The 21,784-nt window shown below is 46.7% G+C and overlaps 1 protein-coding gene across 1 annotated transcript in view; it reads right to left on the reverse strand.

Moving 5' to 3' along the window:
* Positions 1 to 21,784, reverse strand: part of LOC311226579 (carbonic anhydrase 4-like) — a gene marked incomplete at its 5' end in the record, with an annotated part of 69,839 nt that overhangs the window by 13,315 nt on the left and 34,740 nt on the right. Inside the window, 2 exons of the mRNA XM_084311999.1 lie at positions 3,875 to 4,017; positions 4,956 to 5,043. Coding sequence (XP_084168125.1) covers positions 3,875 to 4,017; positions 4,956 to 5,043 — 231 coding nt within the window. The remainder of the gene's footprint in view (positions 1 to 3,874; positions 4,018 to 4,955; positions 5,044 to 21,784) is intronic.

Consider the following 21,784-nt stretch of genomic DNA (forward strand, 5'->3'; position numbering starts at 1 on the left):
ATTCGCTTCACTACAGACACAAGCCCCTGACTACGGAGCAGGGAAGGCCGGCGGCGGCGCCGACCACCAGACGGAGTGTGTACACAACACTCGCCCGACAATATGACCCGCTAGGATGTATTCTACCGTACACCACCAGGGCAAAAATGATTGTACGAGCATTGTGGGACAAGGACCAGGGCTGGGACGACCCCATTCCCGCACACCTTGCATCCACCTGGAGAGAGTGGGAGATGGAGCTCCACTCACTCCCAGGCGTTAATATGCGCCGAAGCTACTTCCCACCCACGGTGAGGCCAGAGACATGTAAAATGGACTTACACGTCTTCAGTGACGCCTCAGAGGTCGCATACGGATCAGTAGCCTACTTGTGGGCCCAAGACCAGGGGGGAGAGATCTACACAGCATTTGTCCTCGCCCGCTCGAGAATAGCCCCACGCAAGCAACAATCTATCCCACGTCTAGAGCTCTGCGCAGCCCTAGCCGGAGCGCACCTAGCCACGCTCATCCAACGTGAGCTCACCATACCGGTGTCTAGAACAATCCTGTGGTCAGATTCCACGACGGTACTCGCCTGGATCAAATCGGACTCATGCAAGTACAAAGTCTTCGTGGGAGTCAGAGTCACCGAGATTCAAGACTTAACCGAAGAGTTAACCGGAGAAACAGAGTGGCGCTACGTTGATACAAAACAGAACCCAGCTGACGTCATCACCCGGGGGATGCCCCTGGATGACCTCACCGTCGCAATGTCTACAGTGACGGCCCCGCATTCCTAAGACTCCCGGAAGGACAGTGGCCCATGCCTATCCCGAGGGAAGCAAGTCCAGAGGAGGTGGAAATTAAGAAGTCTGTGTTCTGTGGATTGAGCACCGTAGCCTCCACCGACCCTAACATAAACGATTGCACGTCCATAGAGAGTGCACAACAAAGAACATTCCTGCGGTACCACCCGGAGTGCAAGTCCCCCGCTGATATGTCAGCGGCTAACTACGAGGAAGCAGAATTGCTTCTACTGCAGCGAGCCCAGAGAGACTCGTTCCCCGATGAATTGGCCTGTCTACAGGGAGGAAAGCCCGTCCCATCCGACAGCAGATTAATTCACCTGGCCCCCGAGAGCGACGCTCATACCCTCATCAGAGTGGGTGGTCGCCTACGCAGAACCCCCAACACACTCCTGATGGGGCGGCTAGATCCTGCATTACCCCAGACAATGTACCGGCCTGAAGAAGCGAACGGCCGACGAATGTGGAGGTACAGCCAAGTATTAGCCGACAAGTTTTGGAACAGTTTCCTACTGCACTACCTACCGTCTCTACAGACCCGCCAGAAGTGGGTAAAGGAGAGAGACAATTTGACAGAAGGAACAGTCGTCATGATTATTGATCAATCACTGCCCAGAGCTATGTGGCCGGCCGGCCGCGTAAGCAAAGTGATCACCGGTGCCGACGGCAAGGTCCGAGCAGCTGAAGTGCTCGTCCAGGGTCGCACTTACACCCGTCCCGTGGCAAGGCTCATAGAACTGCCTCGACTCCCAGACACAATCGATGATGACCATGACCCTACAACCCTATGACTTTGTGAAGTTGACTGACCCCTACAGCAAACCCTTATGTGTAAATAGACAACGCGATTAATCTGTCTCCGTTTAACTGATTAGGTCTGGGACCTATTCAGGGGGTGGCTGTTGTGAAGGGCCAGATTAAACCGAATATATATATTTATTTATATATATATATTTAATTGTATTTGTATATTCTCTAATATTCCCTGATATCCCTTGTATATTCCTTGTACAATATGCATTGAATATCCATTCTAGCCTACTGAACATCCCATAATAGTCTCCATTCTACTATTGGTCGAGACCTTGGTGCCAGGCTGCCATACCCCTCAGACCCAGTTCAAACGTACCGCTCGACATGTACGAACAAGTCCTAGTTCCGCGTAGGAATTTGGCTACCGCACCACTAATGGGACTATTTGTTCATAGTGCGTATATATACTGCGCTACTAAAGTAGGACTTTCTTTTCAGTCCAGTTTCTTACCCTCCAATAGAGTCACAGACGTAAAGCCTCCCCGCGATGCCACGTGTGGGAGTAAGGCCAAGTTCGGCCTACCATCGGTATTGAGACATCGTGTATATTAATATTTGAATAATCATATTTGGCACTATATCGTCGAGTTGGACGTAGTCTATTAAGCTAATAATAGTCTGTTAATATATAGTGCTTCGTGCGGTGAGAATACTACCGTAGTCAGTACCCCATCGTTTCGGGCAGAGAACTGGCTGCTTACCCAGGGTGGTTGACCCTATGTGAAGCTGCACCCGAGGAGCCCCAGAGCCGACGAGCGAGTGGACCTGTATACCGGATTATTCTACCGACGACAGCCCGCCTTCCCAGGCACGGATTATGCTTTGGATACTTTGATTATTCTATGGATAAAGACCCCCGACACTACCGTGTGTTGGAACCCCCCCCCCTGGAGAGGACGCAAGGTGAGGAGACGCTCTGCAAGACGAGGTCTCTCCACATCTCTCCCCCGTGGACCGGAGAGAGCCGGCCCACAAAGAGTCCACCTGCTTTCATCTGTGGTCCAAGGATCGCCGGCGCATTGAACGGCACTACAGTGGGTTCACCTGGGATACCCTTGGCCGGACGAGGCAGCTGGATTCTACCCCCCCCCCCCCCCCTCCTACTCCTGTCGGCTTACAAGCGACCGGATTAACCCCCTCTAGTGTATCCAGCCTATAATCATTAAAGTATCATTGCTGTTATTCCTTAACTATTCCAGGTCGTATATTTACCACCTGCGCCTTCAGAGATTGGACATTATCTATTGATATACCGACGAATACTCCTTGCCATAAAAGTGCATACTATTTCAATTCATAAATGTAATTAAGTGATTAAGTGTTTATTCTACACACCATCGCTGTGTAGGAAATAAAGACCTGTTTCTAATTCGTACATTTGTGTTGGATCCGTTTCATCTACGTGAGAGTGTTCATGATAATATATTTATGCCGTGTACTGGGTGGCCGAATATTAAGTACAAAGGTAGTGGTAGTAAGTATCATATCTAGTAATACAGTCAGGGAATTGTACCCCTCAGTTACAAATATAATTCATCAGTTTTTAATACTATAATATTAGTGTAGCCTAATCTCTATCTGCAACTGTGAAGAAAAACCCCATTGGTTTAAACAGAATGAATAGACATAAACAATTAAAAATAATAGATTTATTTTTTTAATTAAAAATGAAAATTTTCTAATGTTGATTTAGAATTTGAATGCCAACGTAATGAACGAAGGTCCGAACGTTCGAACACCCAAACACACACACACACACACACACACATCCTCACCTCGTTGAAGAAGCCGAAGGCAGCCAGCCCGGCGGGGTCGGCGACGCCCAGCGACGTGTTCCCGCCGTAGGACGACTTGAGGTTCACGATGTGCATCTGAGGGGAAGCCATGCGGGGGTTAATGAACATCTGGGGCTCAAAACGCTCGCCTGCGCCCACTTCTTTGGACTCCTTTTTCAACGCACCTGCATCTTTTTTCTATTGTTTCAATGGTTTTATATGTACAGTAAAGTACAGTACAAATGTCATTCAATCAATCACAGTGCAGGTGATTGATTGATTGAACATTTTATTAACAGATTGCAGAATGGGTACAATACAGTACGGCTCAATACACACAATTGTTAAGGGGATGCAGACCAGAGAAAGACTTTCGTCTTGTTTACATCAGGGTCCCCCATTTTGAATTCATAATGAATTGTAAGTAAGGGTGCAATTAGCACCGTGCAATACATTCTTTGTGGATCTAGCCCCCAGTCTGATCCCTAGTCGAACCCGTACCTCCATGGCGTAGCGCTTGCCGTTCACCGTGTGCTCGGACCCCTTCACCTCAGAGCCGTTGCCCCAGTGCAGGTGGAACTGTAGGCTGTCGTAGGCCTCGGACAGACCCCCCCCGGACACTTCTCCGAAGTTGCCTACTGCAGCTTTAATAATCCAAAACACAGAATAATGCATTGAGTTTTAAAGCACATTCTTGCATACAAAAAAATAAGTTATTCCAGAAAGCCAGGGCACAAAACGTTGAATAATAAACTGAACAAGCATAACATGCACACAGAGTCAGACATGATGGGGTTGTACAAGAGCATGTGGATGAAAAACATCTCCATACATGTCCCCGTCCTTAACCACCCCTAGGTCAGGGGTCTGGACTGGGAGAGAGGTCCTCTAGTCTAGGTCAGGGGTCTGGACTGGGAGAGAGGGCCTCTAGGTCAGGGGTCTGGACTGGGAGAGAGGTCCTCTAGTCTAGGTCAGGGGTCTGGACTGGGAGAGAGGGCCTCTAGGTCAGGGGTCTGGACTGGGAGAGAGGTCCTCTAGGTCAGGGGTCTGGACTGGGAGAGAGGTCCTCTAGGTCAGGGGTCTGGACTGGGAGAGAGGTCCTCTAGGTCAGGGGTCTGGACTGGGAGAGAGGTCCTCTAGGACAGGGGTCTGGACTGGGAGAGAGGTCCTGGACAGGGGTCTGGACTGGGAGAGAGGTCCTGGACAGGGGTCTGGACTGGGAGAGAGGTCCTCTAGGACAGGGGTCTCCAGGGGGTCTTCTTGTTGGGATGGAGGTGATGCACTGAACACAAACTACACCCAGACTGACTGGAGATTCGAGTGAAAGGAATCCTGTTTCTCCTCAAACTAGAAACTCTTTACAAACAGTCTGGTGGCGTTGTTCTAAATGACTACTAATCATCCTGTTTATTTTTGTTCCTCTTTATGTGACTGAATACTATCGTTTATCAATACATGTTCCCTATAGTTTATCAATACAGGTCCCTATCCTGTCCATATCCTTTCTCAATACAGGGTCCCTATCCTTTCCCAATACAGGGTCCCTATCCTTTCTCAATACAGGGTCCCTATCATTGCTCACCTGTCTTGCCGGTGTTCTCGCTCTCGTACAGGGCAGAGGTGTTGCCGAAGGAGAAGGCAGTGAGAGCAGAGTCCTCGGTGGCATTAGCCTACACAATGTCGATGGGAGACTGTCTGGAACCATTGCAATGGTCTGGGGCGATAGTGGGCCAGTGGCTGTCACCTGGATACAAAATATAGTATAGTTTAGTAATACATAGATATTATATGATGGAGTGTTAAACATTTTTTAAAGTGTCTAAAGTGAATGTTAAAAGTGAGTGTTTAAAGTAGAATGCGCCAACATTATGGGAAATTATCTTATCGTCTTCTCCAGAGTCAGACAAGAAGATAGATACCAGTTTCCTCTCTGTGCATTCAGTAGAAAGATATCCTGCTGAAAGCTAGCCTAGCTTAGCGCAATGAATGGAAACAGAACAGGCAAGCTAGCCTAGCTTAGCACAATGAATGGAAGCAGGTACAGACCAGCTAGCCTAGCTTAGCACAATGAATGGAAACAGAACAGGCCAGCTAGCCTAGCTTAGCACAATGAATGGAAGCAGATACAGACCAGCTTGTCTACTGTAGCACAATGAATGCAAGTGGATACAAACCAGCTAGCCTAGCTTAGCACAATGAATGGAAACAGAACAGGCCAGCTAGCCTAGCTTACTGTAGCACAATGAATGCAAGTGGATACAAACCAGCTAGCCTAGCTTACTGTAGCACAATGAATGCAAGTGGATACCCACCAGGGGATCATCCCTATGTTCCCCCGGTCCTATGTTCCCCGGGTTCTATGTTCCTCGCTTTGATTGATTATAATATGACACTCATAGCAGAATTAGTTATCAATAACCTACCTGTATAAATGTTAAAAGTTGTTGCAAATATTTGTTTTCCCTCATAAATATACCACTATATACATTAATTTCTTATATTAGTTTTAAAATGACCATTTAACAGTTTAACAGTGCTCTGAAAATGCTCTGAGAACATGCGGTCATCATTCACTGTTTTAAGCACAAACACATTAGGGAGGGAGGGAGAGAGACAGGCCCGGCCTGTATGCCTGCACCCTGCCATGTTGGTTTACCATGACTTTTTAGCAAGCAAGGTAGCAGCAATGCTAAGCTAACTGATTGTGCCAGTGTATCCTGTTAAAGAATACATCATAAGCCACATTTTGAAACGTTACTGACGTTAGCCTACATACAATGTATAACAGTATATACAACAGGTGGATATCACTAAACACCAAAATCAAAAAAAACAATCATAGCTAACTGCTAACGCTACTAGCTAAATTAGCTTCAGCTAGCAGGCATGAATAACTGTTAATATAATATTCTCTACCATGTAAAAACGAACACGGCACTACTCCGCTGGCGTTTGCAATCGAAAGCATACATACAACATACAACATACAACATACAACATAATCGACATTATTGCCATGCAGTACTCACCGATGCAGAGAGACATGAGGTAGCAGCCAGGAAGCTGCCGCACAGGTGCATTCTGGGAGGCGGGGCAGCACAAGTGCAGTGCAGTCTGGGTGATGAGACAATGACGACAGCATGTTGAGCAGCATCCGTTGATTCAACATTTATTAGATATTGGCATTTCAATCATTAAAATGCAACCACAAAACAATATTGATTCAATGATATGTTTTCAACATTAGTCAATTGCTTTAAAGGTTAATGGGTGATTCAACATCAATCGTCGACCTTAACCAAAAATCAAGCATTGTGACCATAAATCAACATTGAATTAACACCTTTTGCTATCTGGTTGCCATGGTATTGGGTCTTTGGGTGAATACTTCATTGACGGGGAAGAAGAACACTGATAGCGGTGTGTGGACCGTCCTGCGAGCCCCAGGCCACCGTCCCACGAGCCCCAGACCACCGCCCCGCGAGCCCCAGACCACCGCCCCACGAGCCCCAGACCACCGTCCCACGAGCCCCAGGCCACCGTCCCGCGAGCCCGAGACCACCGTCCCGCGGCCCCAGGCCACCGTCCCACGGCCCCAGACCACCGTCCCACGAGCCCCAGGCCACCGTCCCAACGGCCCCAGATTACCGTCCCACGGCCCCAGATTACCGTCCCGCGAGCCCCAGACCACCGTCCTGCGGCCCCAGGCCACCGCCCCGCGAGCCCCAGACCACCGTCCCGCGAGCCCCAGACCACCGTCCCGCGAGCCCCAGACCACTGTCCCGCGAGCCCCAGGCCACCGTCCTGCGGCCCCAGGCCACCGCCCCGCGAGCCCCAGACCACCGTCCCGCGGCCCCAGACCACCGTCCCGCGGCCCCAGACCACCGTCCCGCGAGTGCCAGACCACCGTCCCGCGAGCCCCAGGCCACTGTCCCGCGAGACTTGTTTCCCGTGCGCCTAAAATTCTACCTGGTCTCATCCCGTGGGGCTCGTGGCCGGTGGTCTGGTGCTCGCGGGACGGTGGCCTGGGGCTCGCGGGACGGGACGGTGCTCCACGGAGGAGAGGATGTGAGCGCGCGCTCTATCCGGTTGGAATTGGAATCCACGGCGCGTATCCAGGACGGTCCACACACCGCTATCAGTGTTCTTCTTCCCCGCCAATGAAGTATTCACCCAAAGCCCCAATACCATGGCAACAACTACCGCACTGCCGGTAGAATACGTGCCGAGAACCGTGGAAAGTGATGCAAACTGAGTTGCGAGGCCGAGGCGACAATAATGAGGTCGTGTTTTGACCATTTATGTTGTGTTGATGGTATCACGTTAATATAGAGAGATGAAAACAATACGTTATTTCGATTGATATGAATTGGATAATGCTAGCAGGCTGCAGGCTGTTAGAGGTTAGAGGCAGAACTAGCGTAACGCGCTGTTTGGGTGAGAGAGCGTACGTCAGTGGCCAATCAGATCGCAGAACCTGAACGCGGAACTGCAAGTTTGTTGGTAAAAGACTACATGCGTCCTCTGATGACATTACTGGAGGACATGTTCAAAGAGAGAAAGAGAAGGCTGATTTGTCATTTAAAGCTCTCCTTGCATGGAGCTTAATAGATCGTACCGATTTTGCCCTCGTCTGTCAGCTTCGGGCTGAATTTTGCCGATCAACCAATACATTGTTGGAATGTTTAATTTGCCGCCTTTCGGTCATCACCCCACTCAACCTATTGTGTGATTCCATTCTCGGGTTACAAGACGAAACATCCGGCGAGCATCATTTGACAAGCCGTTTGGATGAGTTATTTCATCTGACGAGAGAAGAGATACTGTAGATGAGAGGAGAGAGAGATGAGATTAGAGAGAGATGATAAAGAGGTGAAGGAGAGAGAGAAGGATAAGAGAGAGAGGGATGAGAGGAGAGATATAGAGAATAGAGAGGAGAGGGAGAGAGACATGAGAGAGAGGGAGATGATAGAGAGAGAGAAGGGATAGAAGAGGGGGAGGGAGAGAGGGGAGAGAGGAAAGAGAGAGGAAAGAGAGAGGAGAGTGAGAGGATGTGCGTGTGTGTGAGGGACAAGAGAGAGAGAAAGAAAAAAAATAAAGAGATTGTCTGTTTATTTATGCAACTTATAATAGATAGACAGTGTAGAAAGATAGATTGAGATAAATAGACCATCCATGTCTGTGATTCAAGAAAAGACAGTATTTGTGATGAGGTAGGTAGGAAAAGAGAGAGTGTGACAGATATAAGAGCCAGAACCCAAACACAGACGCAAAGCGTAGAGACGCGGAATGGAGTAAAACCCAAATGCGGGTCTATTTATTTATAAGAAGATCTATGGAACAGGGGACTACTAGGAATCAGAGGGGGAACAGAACAAGAACACAAAACGGAATAAATGTCCAAACAAAAAGCGACGCGAGCGCTTTTTAAACAAAGTAACAATTAAACAAAGTATAAAAATAAATAGTGTGTGTGTGTGTGTGTGTGTGTGTGTGTGTGTGTGTGTGTGTGTGTGTGTGTGTGCGTGTGTGTGTGTGTGTGTGCTACAGTATGTGCCAACTGTGCGCGTGATGGGTCTAGTCCAGATGTAATTTGGAGTTAGCAGCTCAATGAATTAATTTCAGCTCAATTAAATGATCAAGAGAGAGACAGGGAGAGGGATAGAGAGAGAGAGAGAGAGAGAGAGAGAGAGAGAGAGAGAGATAGAGAGAGAGAGAGAGAGAGAGAGAGAGAGAGAGAGAGAGAGAGAGAGAGAGAGAGAGAGAGAGAGAGAGAGAAAGGAGAAAAAGAGCGAGATGGGGGTAGAGAGAGAGAGAGAAACAGAGAGAGATAGAGGGAGAATAGATGGGAATAGAGAGGGGGGAGGGAGGGGGAGAAACAGATAGAGAGGGAGAGAGAAATGGGGGAGAGAGACAGAAAGAGACAGAGAGAGAGAGACTGTGTGTGTGTATGTGTGTGTGTGAGTGTGTGTATGTCTGTTTGTGTTTGTGTGTGTGTAGCACTTGTGTCACTAACAGTAACAGCTGTTCGCCACGGGCACAGTTCTAGATTCGAATGAGGAGAGGAGTAATATACACAATTAAAGGAATAGTAGACCCAAGACAGAGTTATAACAATGACCGGTGTTTTATTTCTAAGCGCGCTAGCTAGACATACAGACATACAGACGTGAAGTAAACAGTAGTAGTGTGAAGTATCCCTTTTAGGTTATTTCATAAACCAGTCCTTCTTTTGTGAGGGTTAGTTCGATATCAAGTCCTAGGTTGATTGGATCAACACATTAGGGTTGGTTCAGACGTCTCTGAGGTTATCTCTAGCTAAAGCTAGGTTCAAGGTTGGATATTGGATGTATCCCTTTATCATGAGTAACTCGTTATCTTTTCTTCTGCAATTGCAGTTCAGTAAACTCTATATCAGTTTATCATTTCAATAGGTAAGTGTTTAAACTAGGGATGTGCGATATTATCGGCCTACCGATATTATCGGCCGATATCGGCATTAAAATGTGATATCGGAAAATATCGGTATCGGTTTTCAATTTTTTCTTTTTTTCTTTTTTACATTTCTATAACCTTTATTAACCCAGGCAAGCAAGTAAGAACAAATCGTTATATCGGTATCGGTAAAAAAGCCAATATCGAGCATCCCTAGTTTAAACATATTAATTTAAACCTTTAAATGTGCAGGGAATGCAAGTACCTTATTAGGTGAAATGCCCCTTTAAACTCTTAAGTACCAATAGAAATATTCCAGGTTATAGGAATGCAAATACCTTATTAGGTGAATTTACCCTTTAAACAGTGGTTTAACAGTGGTCAGTGGTTCAAGTATCGTACTGGGTGTATTTACCCTTTAATTCTCCCTTCTTATAGGAGAAATATCAGTGGTTCAAGTATCTTATTGGGTGTATTTACCCTTTAATTCTCCCTTCTTATGGGAGAAATATCAGTACCCATATATCAAATCAAATCAAATACAAATACAATATCAAAATAACAAAAGGTGAACGGGGTCGAAGCCCTTGGAAGTCATTGTATTCTCGTTCAATCAGTTCGTGTCATAGAAAAGGATATGGTCCTTAGATGTTCTTATGACTCAAGTTCAATCAGTTCAAGCCTACCGGACTGTTGGGGCAACAGGAGTTGAGCAACAGGGGTATTCGAATCAGGCCGGCATTAGCCTTATCTATATCAGAGGTTCAGTGGGTTGGCTCGCCATCTTGTATCGGTCCGGCACACTGCCTCGTCCCGCGTGGGCACACGTGGTGAATGGTGGTCGGCCGGGACTCCTGGAACTGCTCCCAGGGTGGAACGGGGTGCTAGAAAAACCTGGCCTGCATCAAGCAGGCATTCAGAAAATAAAAGCTATTTACCATCTTTTATCGCTTCATCATCTTTTCATTGCTTTCAGAATGAATAATCAATCAGGCTACTTTTAGCTATGCTAAGCTAAAGTAGGCTACCTTATCACAGCACGTGGGAATGTCCGTCTGTCCCATGCTAAGTTAGGCTAAAGTGCGCTAGCATATGGGACATTCCTCACGTTCCATATTAAACTCTCAAAAACAGTCAAAATTTATATAGACCATGTTCTTATCGTACAGCATATCGGTTGACAGAGTCACTTATGGGGCGACAATAAGTTGGTCATGACGACAAGGTCTTCTCACTTAGCCATTAACTGGCATGGTTTATTATCACATTGCATACAGGCTTCGTCATAGCGTCTGCTACCATGTCGTCTGTCGGACAATAAACAAGTGTCATCCTTTCTTCCCTGATGACTGATCTGATGAAATTATATTTTATATCCACATGTTTACACCTCTGTCGGTACACAGGGTTTCTAGCAATCGCGATGGTTCCCTGGTTGTCTTCATAAACAACAGTTTTCTTATATACATAGGTATCCATTCCTTCGAGCAGTTGTTCTAGATAAATACATTCCTGTATTGTCATAGCTAGAGCCATGTATTCGGCTTCACAAGTTGATAGTGCCACTGTGGGCTGCTTCTTTGTTTTCCACGAAACCAGTGAGCTGTCTGTGTTCAAACTCACACAATACCCTGTGGTACTTCTTCTGTCTGTGGTGTCTGCCGCCCAATCTGCATCACTGTAGGCTTTAAGCCCTAAGCCCTCGCTGCTCTTTCTGAAGCAAAGCTGTTTATCTGCTGTACCTTTGAGATAACGAAAAACATGTTTTGCTGTAATCCAGTGCTCCTCTGTGGGGTCAGCAAAATGCTGTGACAATTTACTCACTACAAAACATAGGTCAGGGCGAGTACATGTTGTCAAATAAATGAGGCTACCTACAGCTTCTCTGTACATTTTTACATCTGTCAATTTCTGTGCATCCTCTTGGTAGTCTAGTTTTTGATCACATGGTGTTTCCCTTGTTCTACATTCTTGCATGTCAAAACGTTTCAGGATCTTTTCCTGATCAAATCATCCACCTCTGTATTTAAACATAGAATTCACTCCTGTATTTAAACATGGAATCCACTCCTGTAATTAAACATGGAATCCACTCCTTCTGTATTTAAATATGTAGCCACCCTCCTTCTGTATTTAAACATGGAGTACCCTCCTTCTGTATTTAAACATTTAGCTACAAACCTGGCTTTGTACTTGTCGTGGCCTTCAATACCCTCCTTGATTGAGTACACCCATTTTCCTCCCACTGTCTGTATGCCCTCTGGTAACTTGGTTAGAGTAAAGGTGTGGTTGTCCTCTAGGGACCTCATCTCCTCATCCATTGCTCTCTCTCATTTACTTGATTCAGGGGACACTATGGCCTCTTTAAAGGTCTGAGGTACTCCACTCACTACTCTGTAGCAGTAATCAATGCTGGTAAGTGTACTGTCATCCTCGTAACTTTCTCTCCGGGCATAGTCTGTCAGATACTTTGGGGGTTTGTGTTCCCGTGAGGGATACCTCCCACTGCATGGGGCACGTGACGTCACCCTCGGTGCTCCTCGTCATCGTCCTCTTGGAGTTGCTGACTGTCTGTCTGCATGACTGTGCTAAGTACACTAGGCTGAGGTGTCTCTGTTTCTTCACACTTACTCTGGAGTCCAGCTCTGGCTCCTCTGTCTGTGTCTCGTTCTCACATGTTGTCTTTGTGACAAATTTGACTAGCCTCTGTTTCTGCACTTTCCCTTTACCGGGATAAGAGACTAGGAAAGCGGGGCTTCCTTTGTCGTGCCCTACAAAGAGTCATTTTTCACATCTGGACTCAAGCTTTCCTCTGTCCTGCTGGTAAGCATAACACACTGATCCAAATTTGTACATTCTAGCTAGATTACATTTCTTTCCTGTCAGTGCTGTATACGGGGTGGTGCCTGTGTGCTTATTAAAACACCTGTTTCTGGTGTAAGCGGCTTCTTGTACCGCATAATGCCAAAGGCTCTTAGGTAAGTTACCAGCTATTAGCTTACACCTAGCCATTTCGAAAAAAGTACGTCCTTCCCTCTCTGCCACTCCGTTCTGGTGTGGAGAGTATGGACATGACGTCTCGTGTCTTATCTTGTTCCTTCTCAACAGTGATTGGAACTCTCTATTTGTGAACTCGGTTCCGTTGTCGGACCTCAAGCATCTTATGTTGCCATAAGGGGCTACGTCTGCCAGGAATTTCTCTGTGGCCTGGAGTGTGTCACTCTTTGCTTTGAGAAAGTAAACAAACACTGCCCCTGTACACACATCTGTAAAAGACTGTACATATCTAAAGCCGCCTATGGACTCGTTGCTTACTGGACCGGCTAGATCTGTGTTAACTAGCGCAAGTGGTACCTTTTAACTTTTTCTGTGGGATTTCTGTTTCTCGATTGAGTGAACTTCCCCTTTATGCACAATACACATTCTTTGTCAGGTCTAAGCTTTTCACCTTCAATGTGCATGCCTTCTGTCACTGCTTGCAGTTTCAGTAAATCCTCGTAATTACAATGACCCATGATCTCATGCCATGTCTGAATATCGTGACTGACAGTCACATTACACATATCATTATTATTACACTTGTCGTTGTCATTACACTCTGTTTTTAGATAATACATTCTCTTGTATACCTCTATGTTAAATCGCGTATCATTAGGCTCTACAAGAACATTTTTTACCTTCATTGAAGAACACTTTGGCACTGTTGGCAGTAGCAGATTTGACAGAGAATAGTTCTTATGGGAACGAGGGTATGTAGAGAGCGTTCTTTAACGTCACTGTACACCGGCGCCCCTCACTGTCTATGAAGCATACCTGTGCGTCTCCTCTCCCTTGCGCAAACCCGTAGGTGCGCTTCCCGTCTGCCAGCTCCATGCTATGTCTCTCCGGGTCGAAGGTGTTGTCAAAGTTCTCGAATAGATTCCTGTCGTTGATGACGTGGGACGACGCACCTGTGTCCACGATCAGTCCCTTCCTTTGGGCCTGCTGCAGCTGCGTTGGCTGGGTGACGTACGCTGTCTGCGCCCCAAAGATGAAGTCCTCTTGTCCCGCTACTCTCCGGGCGTCATCTCGACTCGTCTCACGTCCACCATCGTCGCCATCTTGTCCACAGCCGCCATCTTGTCCATGCGCGTACCGTGCGCTCTGGTCGCGTTTCTTTCTGCACACTTTGTCTGTGTGCCCCATGGATTTGCATAAGCTACACCAAACAGTCTTTGTGCAGTTATCTTTCCGATGCTTGGTGCTTCTCCTGCACTCTTAAGCGCCGTAATGATCTGCTCAGCTCTGATGACGTATTCGGTCACAGTCTCGGTGTGCCCCTTCTTCAGCGCTGTTAGTGTTATGTAGAGGGATACGATTCGGGGTCTTCCCTGTCCGATATAATATTCTCTCAACACTTTCAGGCTTTCGCAGCCTTTGTCCTTAGTGTCGCGGAATATCAGCCCCAAGCTTGTGTCGTCTAGCAGTGGTGCTAACTCACAGTATGCGTCAGCATTATGCTTGTTGTCCAGGGCTTGCGCGGCCGCCGTTACTTCTCCCGTGGGGGCTGTCAAGATCGTTGTCTTCAGTCCCACACCGTGCATGCAGCACAACATGCGCTCTTCCCAGAGCTCATAGTCCTCTGCTCTTCTGTTGAACGAGGGCCATTTGCTCTTTCCTTTAGTCGCCATCCTCTTTTTGACGGTAGGCGTAGCTTTAGCTCCTGTTGGCCTAGCCTTTAGCCACGCGGTGCTCCCGGTGCTAACCTAGCCTATACTTCAGCTAAACTTGCTACCCTTATTATTTCGCCCCTGCGTGATCTGGGCCCATAACCTGTTGATAGAGTCACTTATGGGGTGACAATAAGTTGGTCATGATGACAAGGTCTTCTCACTTAGCCATTAACCGGCGTGGTTTATTATCACATTGCATACTAGCAGTACATGAGACATTCTCTCAGTGAGAGGTAGATGGGAAAGAGACAGAGGGGGAGCATCTCCTTTTATACCTCTTACCTGGTGCCAGCATTAATAGCTCCGCCTATAGCGCCCTCTTGTGGAAACAGTTAGACAGTTACATGCAATCGTATACATCACATAACTTTAACAATATCAATACAATTATAAGTACTTCTGAAATGGTTTCTTTCTTGTTTTAATTTAACCAAATTGAGCTTGAAGCTTCGCTAACATGACTCAGGATGAAGCTACATTATTAGCGTATAGCATTGAGCTAACGATTTTGTAAATTCGACAAATGGACAGCACAATATTGATGAAACTCTCCAAAACCGCAGGCTACTTTAACTGCAACGCTTCTTTGGTTTTGTAACTGGGGGAATCTTTTATAACAGTTTGACAACTGTTTTTGTGGTGGTATTTCATCTCGGTATCCAGCAACATTTTGCTGTGGCTATCTCCGTCAATCTGGAATCTCATCTGGCGTAGTGCAAGACTCACCTGCCGTAAAGCAAGGCGTGGCTGTCGTGACATCTATCTACGTCATGAAGTAATTTAAATGGCAGTGCAGCAATTCAAAGGATTTGGTCAGAGTTGCTAATCTCATACGCATATACATATGACCCAATAATATTAACTACTTATGTTCTTACATAATAGCATTAACTATTTATGTTCTTATTCAAAAGCAATTAACTATTTATGTCCCTATGACTAAATAATTATGAATCTGAAACCTGGGTTACATGTATGTACAGCATGTGCTAACTTTGTGTTTTGGCGTGATGGGTCTAGTCCAGATGTCATTTGGAGTTAATTGCAGCTCAATTAAATGATCAAGATTAGAAGATAATAATCTCTCTATTGCAGCCCCTATATACTATATATACTGCTATTTATTTAACTTGAATTTAGACCACTGTTGCATAATTTCATTGAGCTATAATTAACATAAAGATGCAGTGGCCTCTGATGACATTACTGGAGGACATGTTCAAAGAGAGAAAGAGAAGGCTGATTTGTCATTTAAAGCTGTCCTTGCATGGAGCTTAATAGATCGGACCGACTTTGCCCTTGTCTGTCAGCTTCGGGCTGCATTTTCGCCGATCAACCAATACATTGTTGGAAAGTTTAATTTGCCGCCTTTCGTTCGTCACCCCACTCACCCTATTGCGTAATTCCATTCTCGAGTTACAAGACGAAACATCCGGCAAGCATCATTTGACTAGCCGTTCGGATGAGTTCTTTCATCTGACGAGTGACATCCGGTTGGGAACAGTCCTGAACTGACCAGTCACTGCTGATGGCGGAAATTATTGACCACCGTTGTAGCCAAGGAGCGTAATTTGTCTGTCTATGTGAATGAAGCTCCACAGAAGTGGAGAGGTGACAGAGGTCCCAACTCTCACCTACCACCACACAAATGCCCTCATTTGGATTTTTTTTCCATAAAATAATTTCTTTCTGTAAAATCGCTGCTCTCATTTTATTTTTGAAACGTGTCTTACTGGTAATGTGTTTTGGATGTAATGGAATTTTGTTCCAGATTGACATAACAGTTTTGTAATTAGTTCATTAATGTAGTTCAGTTTGGTCTACTCTGATCTCCCAGCAGCCCATAAGCCAACGTTCTGTATTTCTTACACACACATACACACACACGCGCACACACACACCCACACACACACACACACACACACACACACACTACACACACACGCACGCACGCACGCACGCACGCACGCACGCACGCACGCACGCACGCACGCACGCACGCACGCACGCACGCACGCACGCACACACACACACACACACACACACACACACACACACACACACACACACACACACACACACACACACACACACCTTGTCCTCCAGCCCACTGTGTGTATGTATATCTTGTTTGAAAAATGTTAAATCAAATCAACCAATCAATCATATGATTGATTATGACAACCAACAGCACATAGGGACACGATGGCCGAGAGAGAGAGAGAGAGAGAGAGAGAGAGAGAGAGAGAGAGAGAGAGAGAGAGAGAGAGAGAGAGAGAGAGAGAGAGAGAGAGAGAGAGAGAGAGAGAGAGAGAGAGAGAGAGGGAGAGGGAGAGGGAGAGGGAGAGAGAGAGAGAGAGAGAGAGAGAGAGAGAGAGAGAGAGAGAGAGAGAGAGAGAGAGAGAGAGAGAGAGAGAGAGAGAGACACACACACACACACACACACAGACTTGGCTTTTTTTTATTAATTTATCAATTAAGATAAAGTGTAGATAATCAGCTCATTAATTTGTTTGTGACTGCGCATTTCCTTTTAATCTTGGAAAAGTGGACCTGGCTGATTATTCGGTGCTGCATTAGCGGAATTAAAGATTAGCCTGCGTTCAAGCGGTCATTTATCTCTCAGATGCATGGCTGTGGTCAGCGATAGAGCATCCAACGGCAGTGACTTATCCTCTTTATATTATTTTGTTTGTGTTTAAGAAAAAAAACACCTTTAAAATGTGTTCCAGAAAATATTACTCTCTTGCCGGAGAGTTTCTGTGGAGCTAGTGGAGATTACAAACCCCACTGAACTCGTTTAACATGCAACCTTTTAAGCAGATGCAAATTGTGATGAATTAAATTTATAGAACACGTTATTAGTAAGTATTCACCAAAATAATGCATTTTGCATGAAAATAGGTTATCTTTAAGCAAATAGCAAGTTGCTGTGACTTTGCATTGAGACCTACAGCTGATTTGTGAAAATCTACTGTAACTGTTATCCAGTTAATAATTTTTTTACAGTGCTGGATTGATTTGATTTATAATTGAGAATATATTTAAGTATAATGCATTCCATTTTTACATCAGGCAGTACTGCATTTGTTGTTGTTAAAAATTATACTGGCGAGCCGTTTGAAACAATAACGTTCGATCACGCACGCGGGACACCAACAGTCAAATCTATGGGTCAAGTTAAATCTCGGAATACGTCGGTAACCAGCTTGATTCTGTAATAGCTGCAACCGTGTGCACATCTACGGTTTATGCCAAATATCAGCCTCCTGGGGCGAAAAACTGTGGCCGCTAGAGCGTGGGGACACGTTGGTGGATCGTCCAACTAACAGAGCAAGCTGTAAAGCTGCTGGTCGCAGCTAAAAACATGTCTAAAACCACAGAGGTCAGAGGGTACATCTTCTATTATACAACAGTTAGTTCCAACCAAGTCATTGATTGGACAAGAGGCATTCCATGAGTGCTGATATTCAGTATAACAGCACTGGGACTTTTAACTATAATGTATCACTCTGCCGCACAGGTGTTCTATTAATAACCATTAATTAGGCTACATTAACACAGGTGTTCTATTAATAACCGTTAATTAGGCTACATTAACACAGGTGTTCTATTAATAACCGTTCTGTATCGTTAGTGGCTTAGCTTGGCATCGCTACTGCACTATCTCGCGTACGTGCACGCGTACTGAATAAACCACAAATGTACCTCTAATACCAGTATTAGTCTGACCACACCCCTCATCAGCTTACCTTCATAAGCAGGTGTGTGGTCACCTGCTCTCCTCCTTCTCGCTTTCACCACAAGGAAGAGGTGCCTCGGTAGATCCCCACACTTGACACCATGATGGAAGAAATTGGATTAGGAACAGCTTGGGAAACAAGGATACGTTGACATCATATCTTTATTTTCTCTCTCACTATTTTCGAGAAAATACGGCGATATTGTCTTCGTACTGGAGTGTCTAGAAGATGATGATCATTCTACAAACCCTCCACCGGTTTTCGTATTGGGAGCACGCCGCTGCATGCTTCTCAACTGCAGTTCCTTGCTGTGTTTGTTGGGGTGAAACCTGTCAGGCCACAGCTGAACTGTCGGACATGCCGCTGTTGTGAGGAGCGGTGCGTTCCAGGTTGGGTGAGTAGTGTTTGCTGGCGGGCTCCACTTGTCTGTTAGTGCTATGGGGGCTACTTGACAAAGTTTATGGAAACCGGCCCCAGGCTAGGGTCCTTTGTTTAGCCGTCTAGGCGACAGAAGGCCTTGGTCTGGCGACCATTATAGTTTTAACTAGTGGGCCGCGACCATTGACACTGGTGATCCCTGTGTGTTCTGGACGAGTGGATTCTCTCTGTCACCGTGTTAAGACCCCATCTTTCATATCCAAATGAGAGTATTCCTTCACGAGGGGATATGTGCATGTAATGTGCGATAGCGGCAGATTCATGTTCAAAGTCAGCTATACAGGCCAGTTGGTACTGTGCTGATTCCGCCGGACGTGGTAATATCACCGTTGTGAAGCGGTGTTGACGTCTTGTTTTCTCTTTTCTCTTAAAAAGTGAGGAGGGTTCAGAACGGCGGCCTGTCTGGGTGAGTGTTATGTCATTGTTTACATGTTCATAGCTTACGGTTAGCCGGTCGGTGGCCTGGCGCGGGGTAGCTTGGCTTCTCGCGCGCCGCCGGGAGCTCGCTCCTGATCGCGTGCGTCGTAGATCGGCGTCTCGCGAGCGGAAGCAATAGCACCCGAACGGTTGGAGCAGCCGTTAGCTTGATGCTATTCTGTTGAACGTGCTTTGATTATTAACATGTTTTACACTCTTGACCACGACGTCATCCTTGACAGGGGATGTTCGTCGACCCTGCCTGAGCCTAGACGGGGATTGCGTCAACAAAGAGGACTGTAGCGACTGGTGGAGCGGCGACGCTGCCCGGATCGAACAACACGGGACGGCTGTGTTCTACGGTGGCTTGTGACTGCACTTCGCTGATCTGCGTTCCGGGCAGGTACGGGGTTGGCCAGACCTCATAACACGTCTTCTGGTTTTACCTTGCTAAATGTATTGTGAATAACGGTGTTTTTTCCCAAAACGTGTGTTGTTGCAATGCATTTGAGATACGTTGCGGGTTGTGTGTGAGCTGTTTTTGTCAACTGGCAGTTGGCTTCTCCGTGCAGATCGTGATGTATTGATCTGGTTGTTGTGTGAGAAACATCATGGTGTTTATGTGTACCGTGTACTCACTACTAAGGCAACTAACCTATGAAGCTATGCTTGGTGACGAGTGAGTAAAAGAATGTTCTTTCTCAGACTGTAATGACAATGAACAGTGAGTTCACACATTAACAGGTTTTCCTGTTTTAACTGGCCGTATTGAGGGTAAAATAGGAGGATTGTGTTTCCCCCCCCGGTTCCCTGGGGACTTTATCACCTCCTATCAGACATGTTGTGCATTAATTGTGTCTTTTGTGTGGTAGGGATACGATGTAACTCTCAGCTTGATTGCTGAGGTTGTGCTAAATCTGCTGGAGAAACTTATTTCCTAAAGGGAAATTGGTTTGGTTGCTGTCATGTGTGCTTAGCAAGGCCTGTGGTCGATACTAATCAAGAATGATGTATTCTCTCATTGTGAAAAAAACGGCGTTCCTCTGTTGAGTGTTTTTGCCATTTTTTGTAGGTGATGATGGGTTGTGTGTGTCATGTGACCTACAACTGGGTTGTACTGGCCACAGAAGCACATGTGTATGTTGGACCGGGGTTCTTAGAGCCCTCTCTATTCTGTGTTTTTCCTTAGTAAAAATCAGATAGCAGGTTAGCTCGTGCGCTGTGTGGAGCTGTGAAACGCTTCATAGAGCTGACTATGACTGTGTCATATTCTCTTTTTGTCGTTACGTCGTATCATGGGTGTGGGGTCGTAAAGGGGTGAACTGGTAACCTTTCCTCTCCCCATTGTTCTGTCGGTCAGGGGTACACCCCCTGTCCTTCAAGGTTCCCGTCACGTGGCGGTTCGGCACGTTACGGGGGGGGGGGGGGGGGGGGGGGGGAGGGAGTTCCTGGTCCCACGGCCTGGTATATTGGGCGTGTGCACCGCAGGAATTCCCCCGCCATAGAGTACGTCACCGTGCGCGTCTCTGTTGGTAGGACTTCCGTGTGCTGTTCAGGTCCATGTGATGGATCTGTTTTCAGGGGGGGTGGTCAGGGCTCCTCCTCACCAAGCGCCTACTCAGGCCTTCTGTGAGTTCGGACTCCTTCTTCCATGTGAGGAAGCCTCCATCAGAGTACAGAGCCTTCCTCCTCAGATTGTCAAAGTGAGTGGACCCTCTAGAAGGGTCCTTTTCTATTGTATGTATATTCGATTCAATTCGTTTATTGAGTGTGTATGGGTTCGGTGCCTCTTCCCCGGAGGCCCTAAAACCAGTTTTTTACATGGCTCAAGGTGCAATATATTCTTTTCAATCTGTACAGCTCGCGTGGGAAGTCTCTCTGGGGATCCCCGTCTCTTTCCTATGGGAGGGTGGTGGGATGTAAAAATGTGAACATTTTTTACCCCGGCTGTGTAGACTGGGATACATACTGTTGATGCTTCCTTCTTTCTATTCCAGAAGTGTTGGAGTTAGGGAGTGTCACGCCCCTCTTGTCGTTCCCCTGGGCGCCTTGGGGATTCGATGACAGGTCTAAATAGCCTGTTCATTGATGGGGGTGTGTCCCGACGCACGTATAGTGCTAGCTCGCTGTAAACAGGCGATTGACTGGCACGCCTTAGTTGCTTGTGGTTGAAACAGCGTTTTTATAAAGCAACTGAGATGGGGGTTTTTCCTCTTCCGGCGACCACATCCCATGACCTGGGTGGGTTGTCGACGGATTCTCGTTCATGTCTGGGGGATGATGACGGGATGGATCTGAACATATGTAGTGGGGTCTCACGCCCTTGGGGTGGGCCACCAGGCGCGGTTCGTCCCGACGTCTGGGTGGCGCCTTCTTTTCATGTTAAGATCAACACGCATATCTGCCCTTCTCCTGGAGTAGGCATGTCGGCGTGGTTAGGGCACGGGACTGGTTCTGGTCACGCTGGTCCAGATCAGTTGAACCCGTTGTCCGCCGGGGATGCAGATCTGCTGTTCTGGTACCCTGAGGGACTTGGGCTTTTTTCAGGGGGAAAAATGCCAGGTCGGTCTGGGTGTCACAGGGTTAAGCGCTATGGAGACCCTGGTTGGGTATGTTTTTACTCAGCACTGTCGTCATGGCTTACAGCCATGCCATTCTGTACGCGC

Source organism: Notolepis coatsorum (assembly GCF_963971535.1).
Source record: "Notolepis coatsorum genome assembly, chromosome: 4".
Classification (NCBI taxonomy): Eukaryota; Metazoa; Chordata; class Actinopteri; order Aulopiformes; family Paralepididae; genus Notolepis; species Notolepis coatsorum.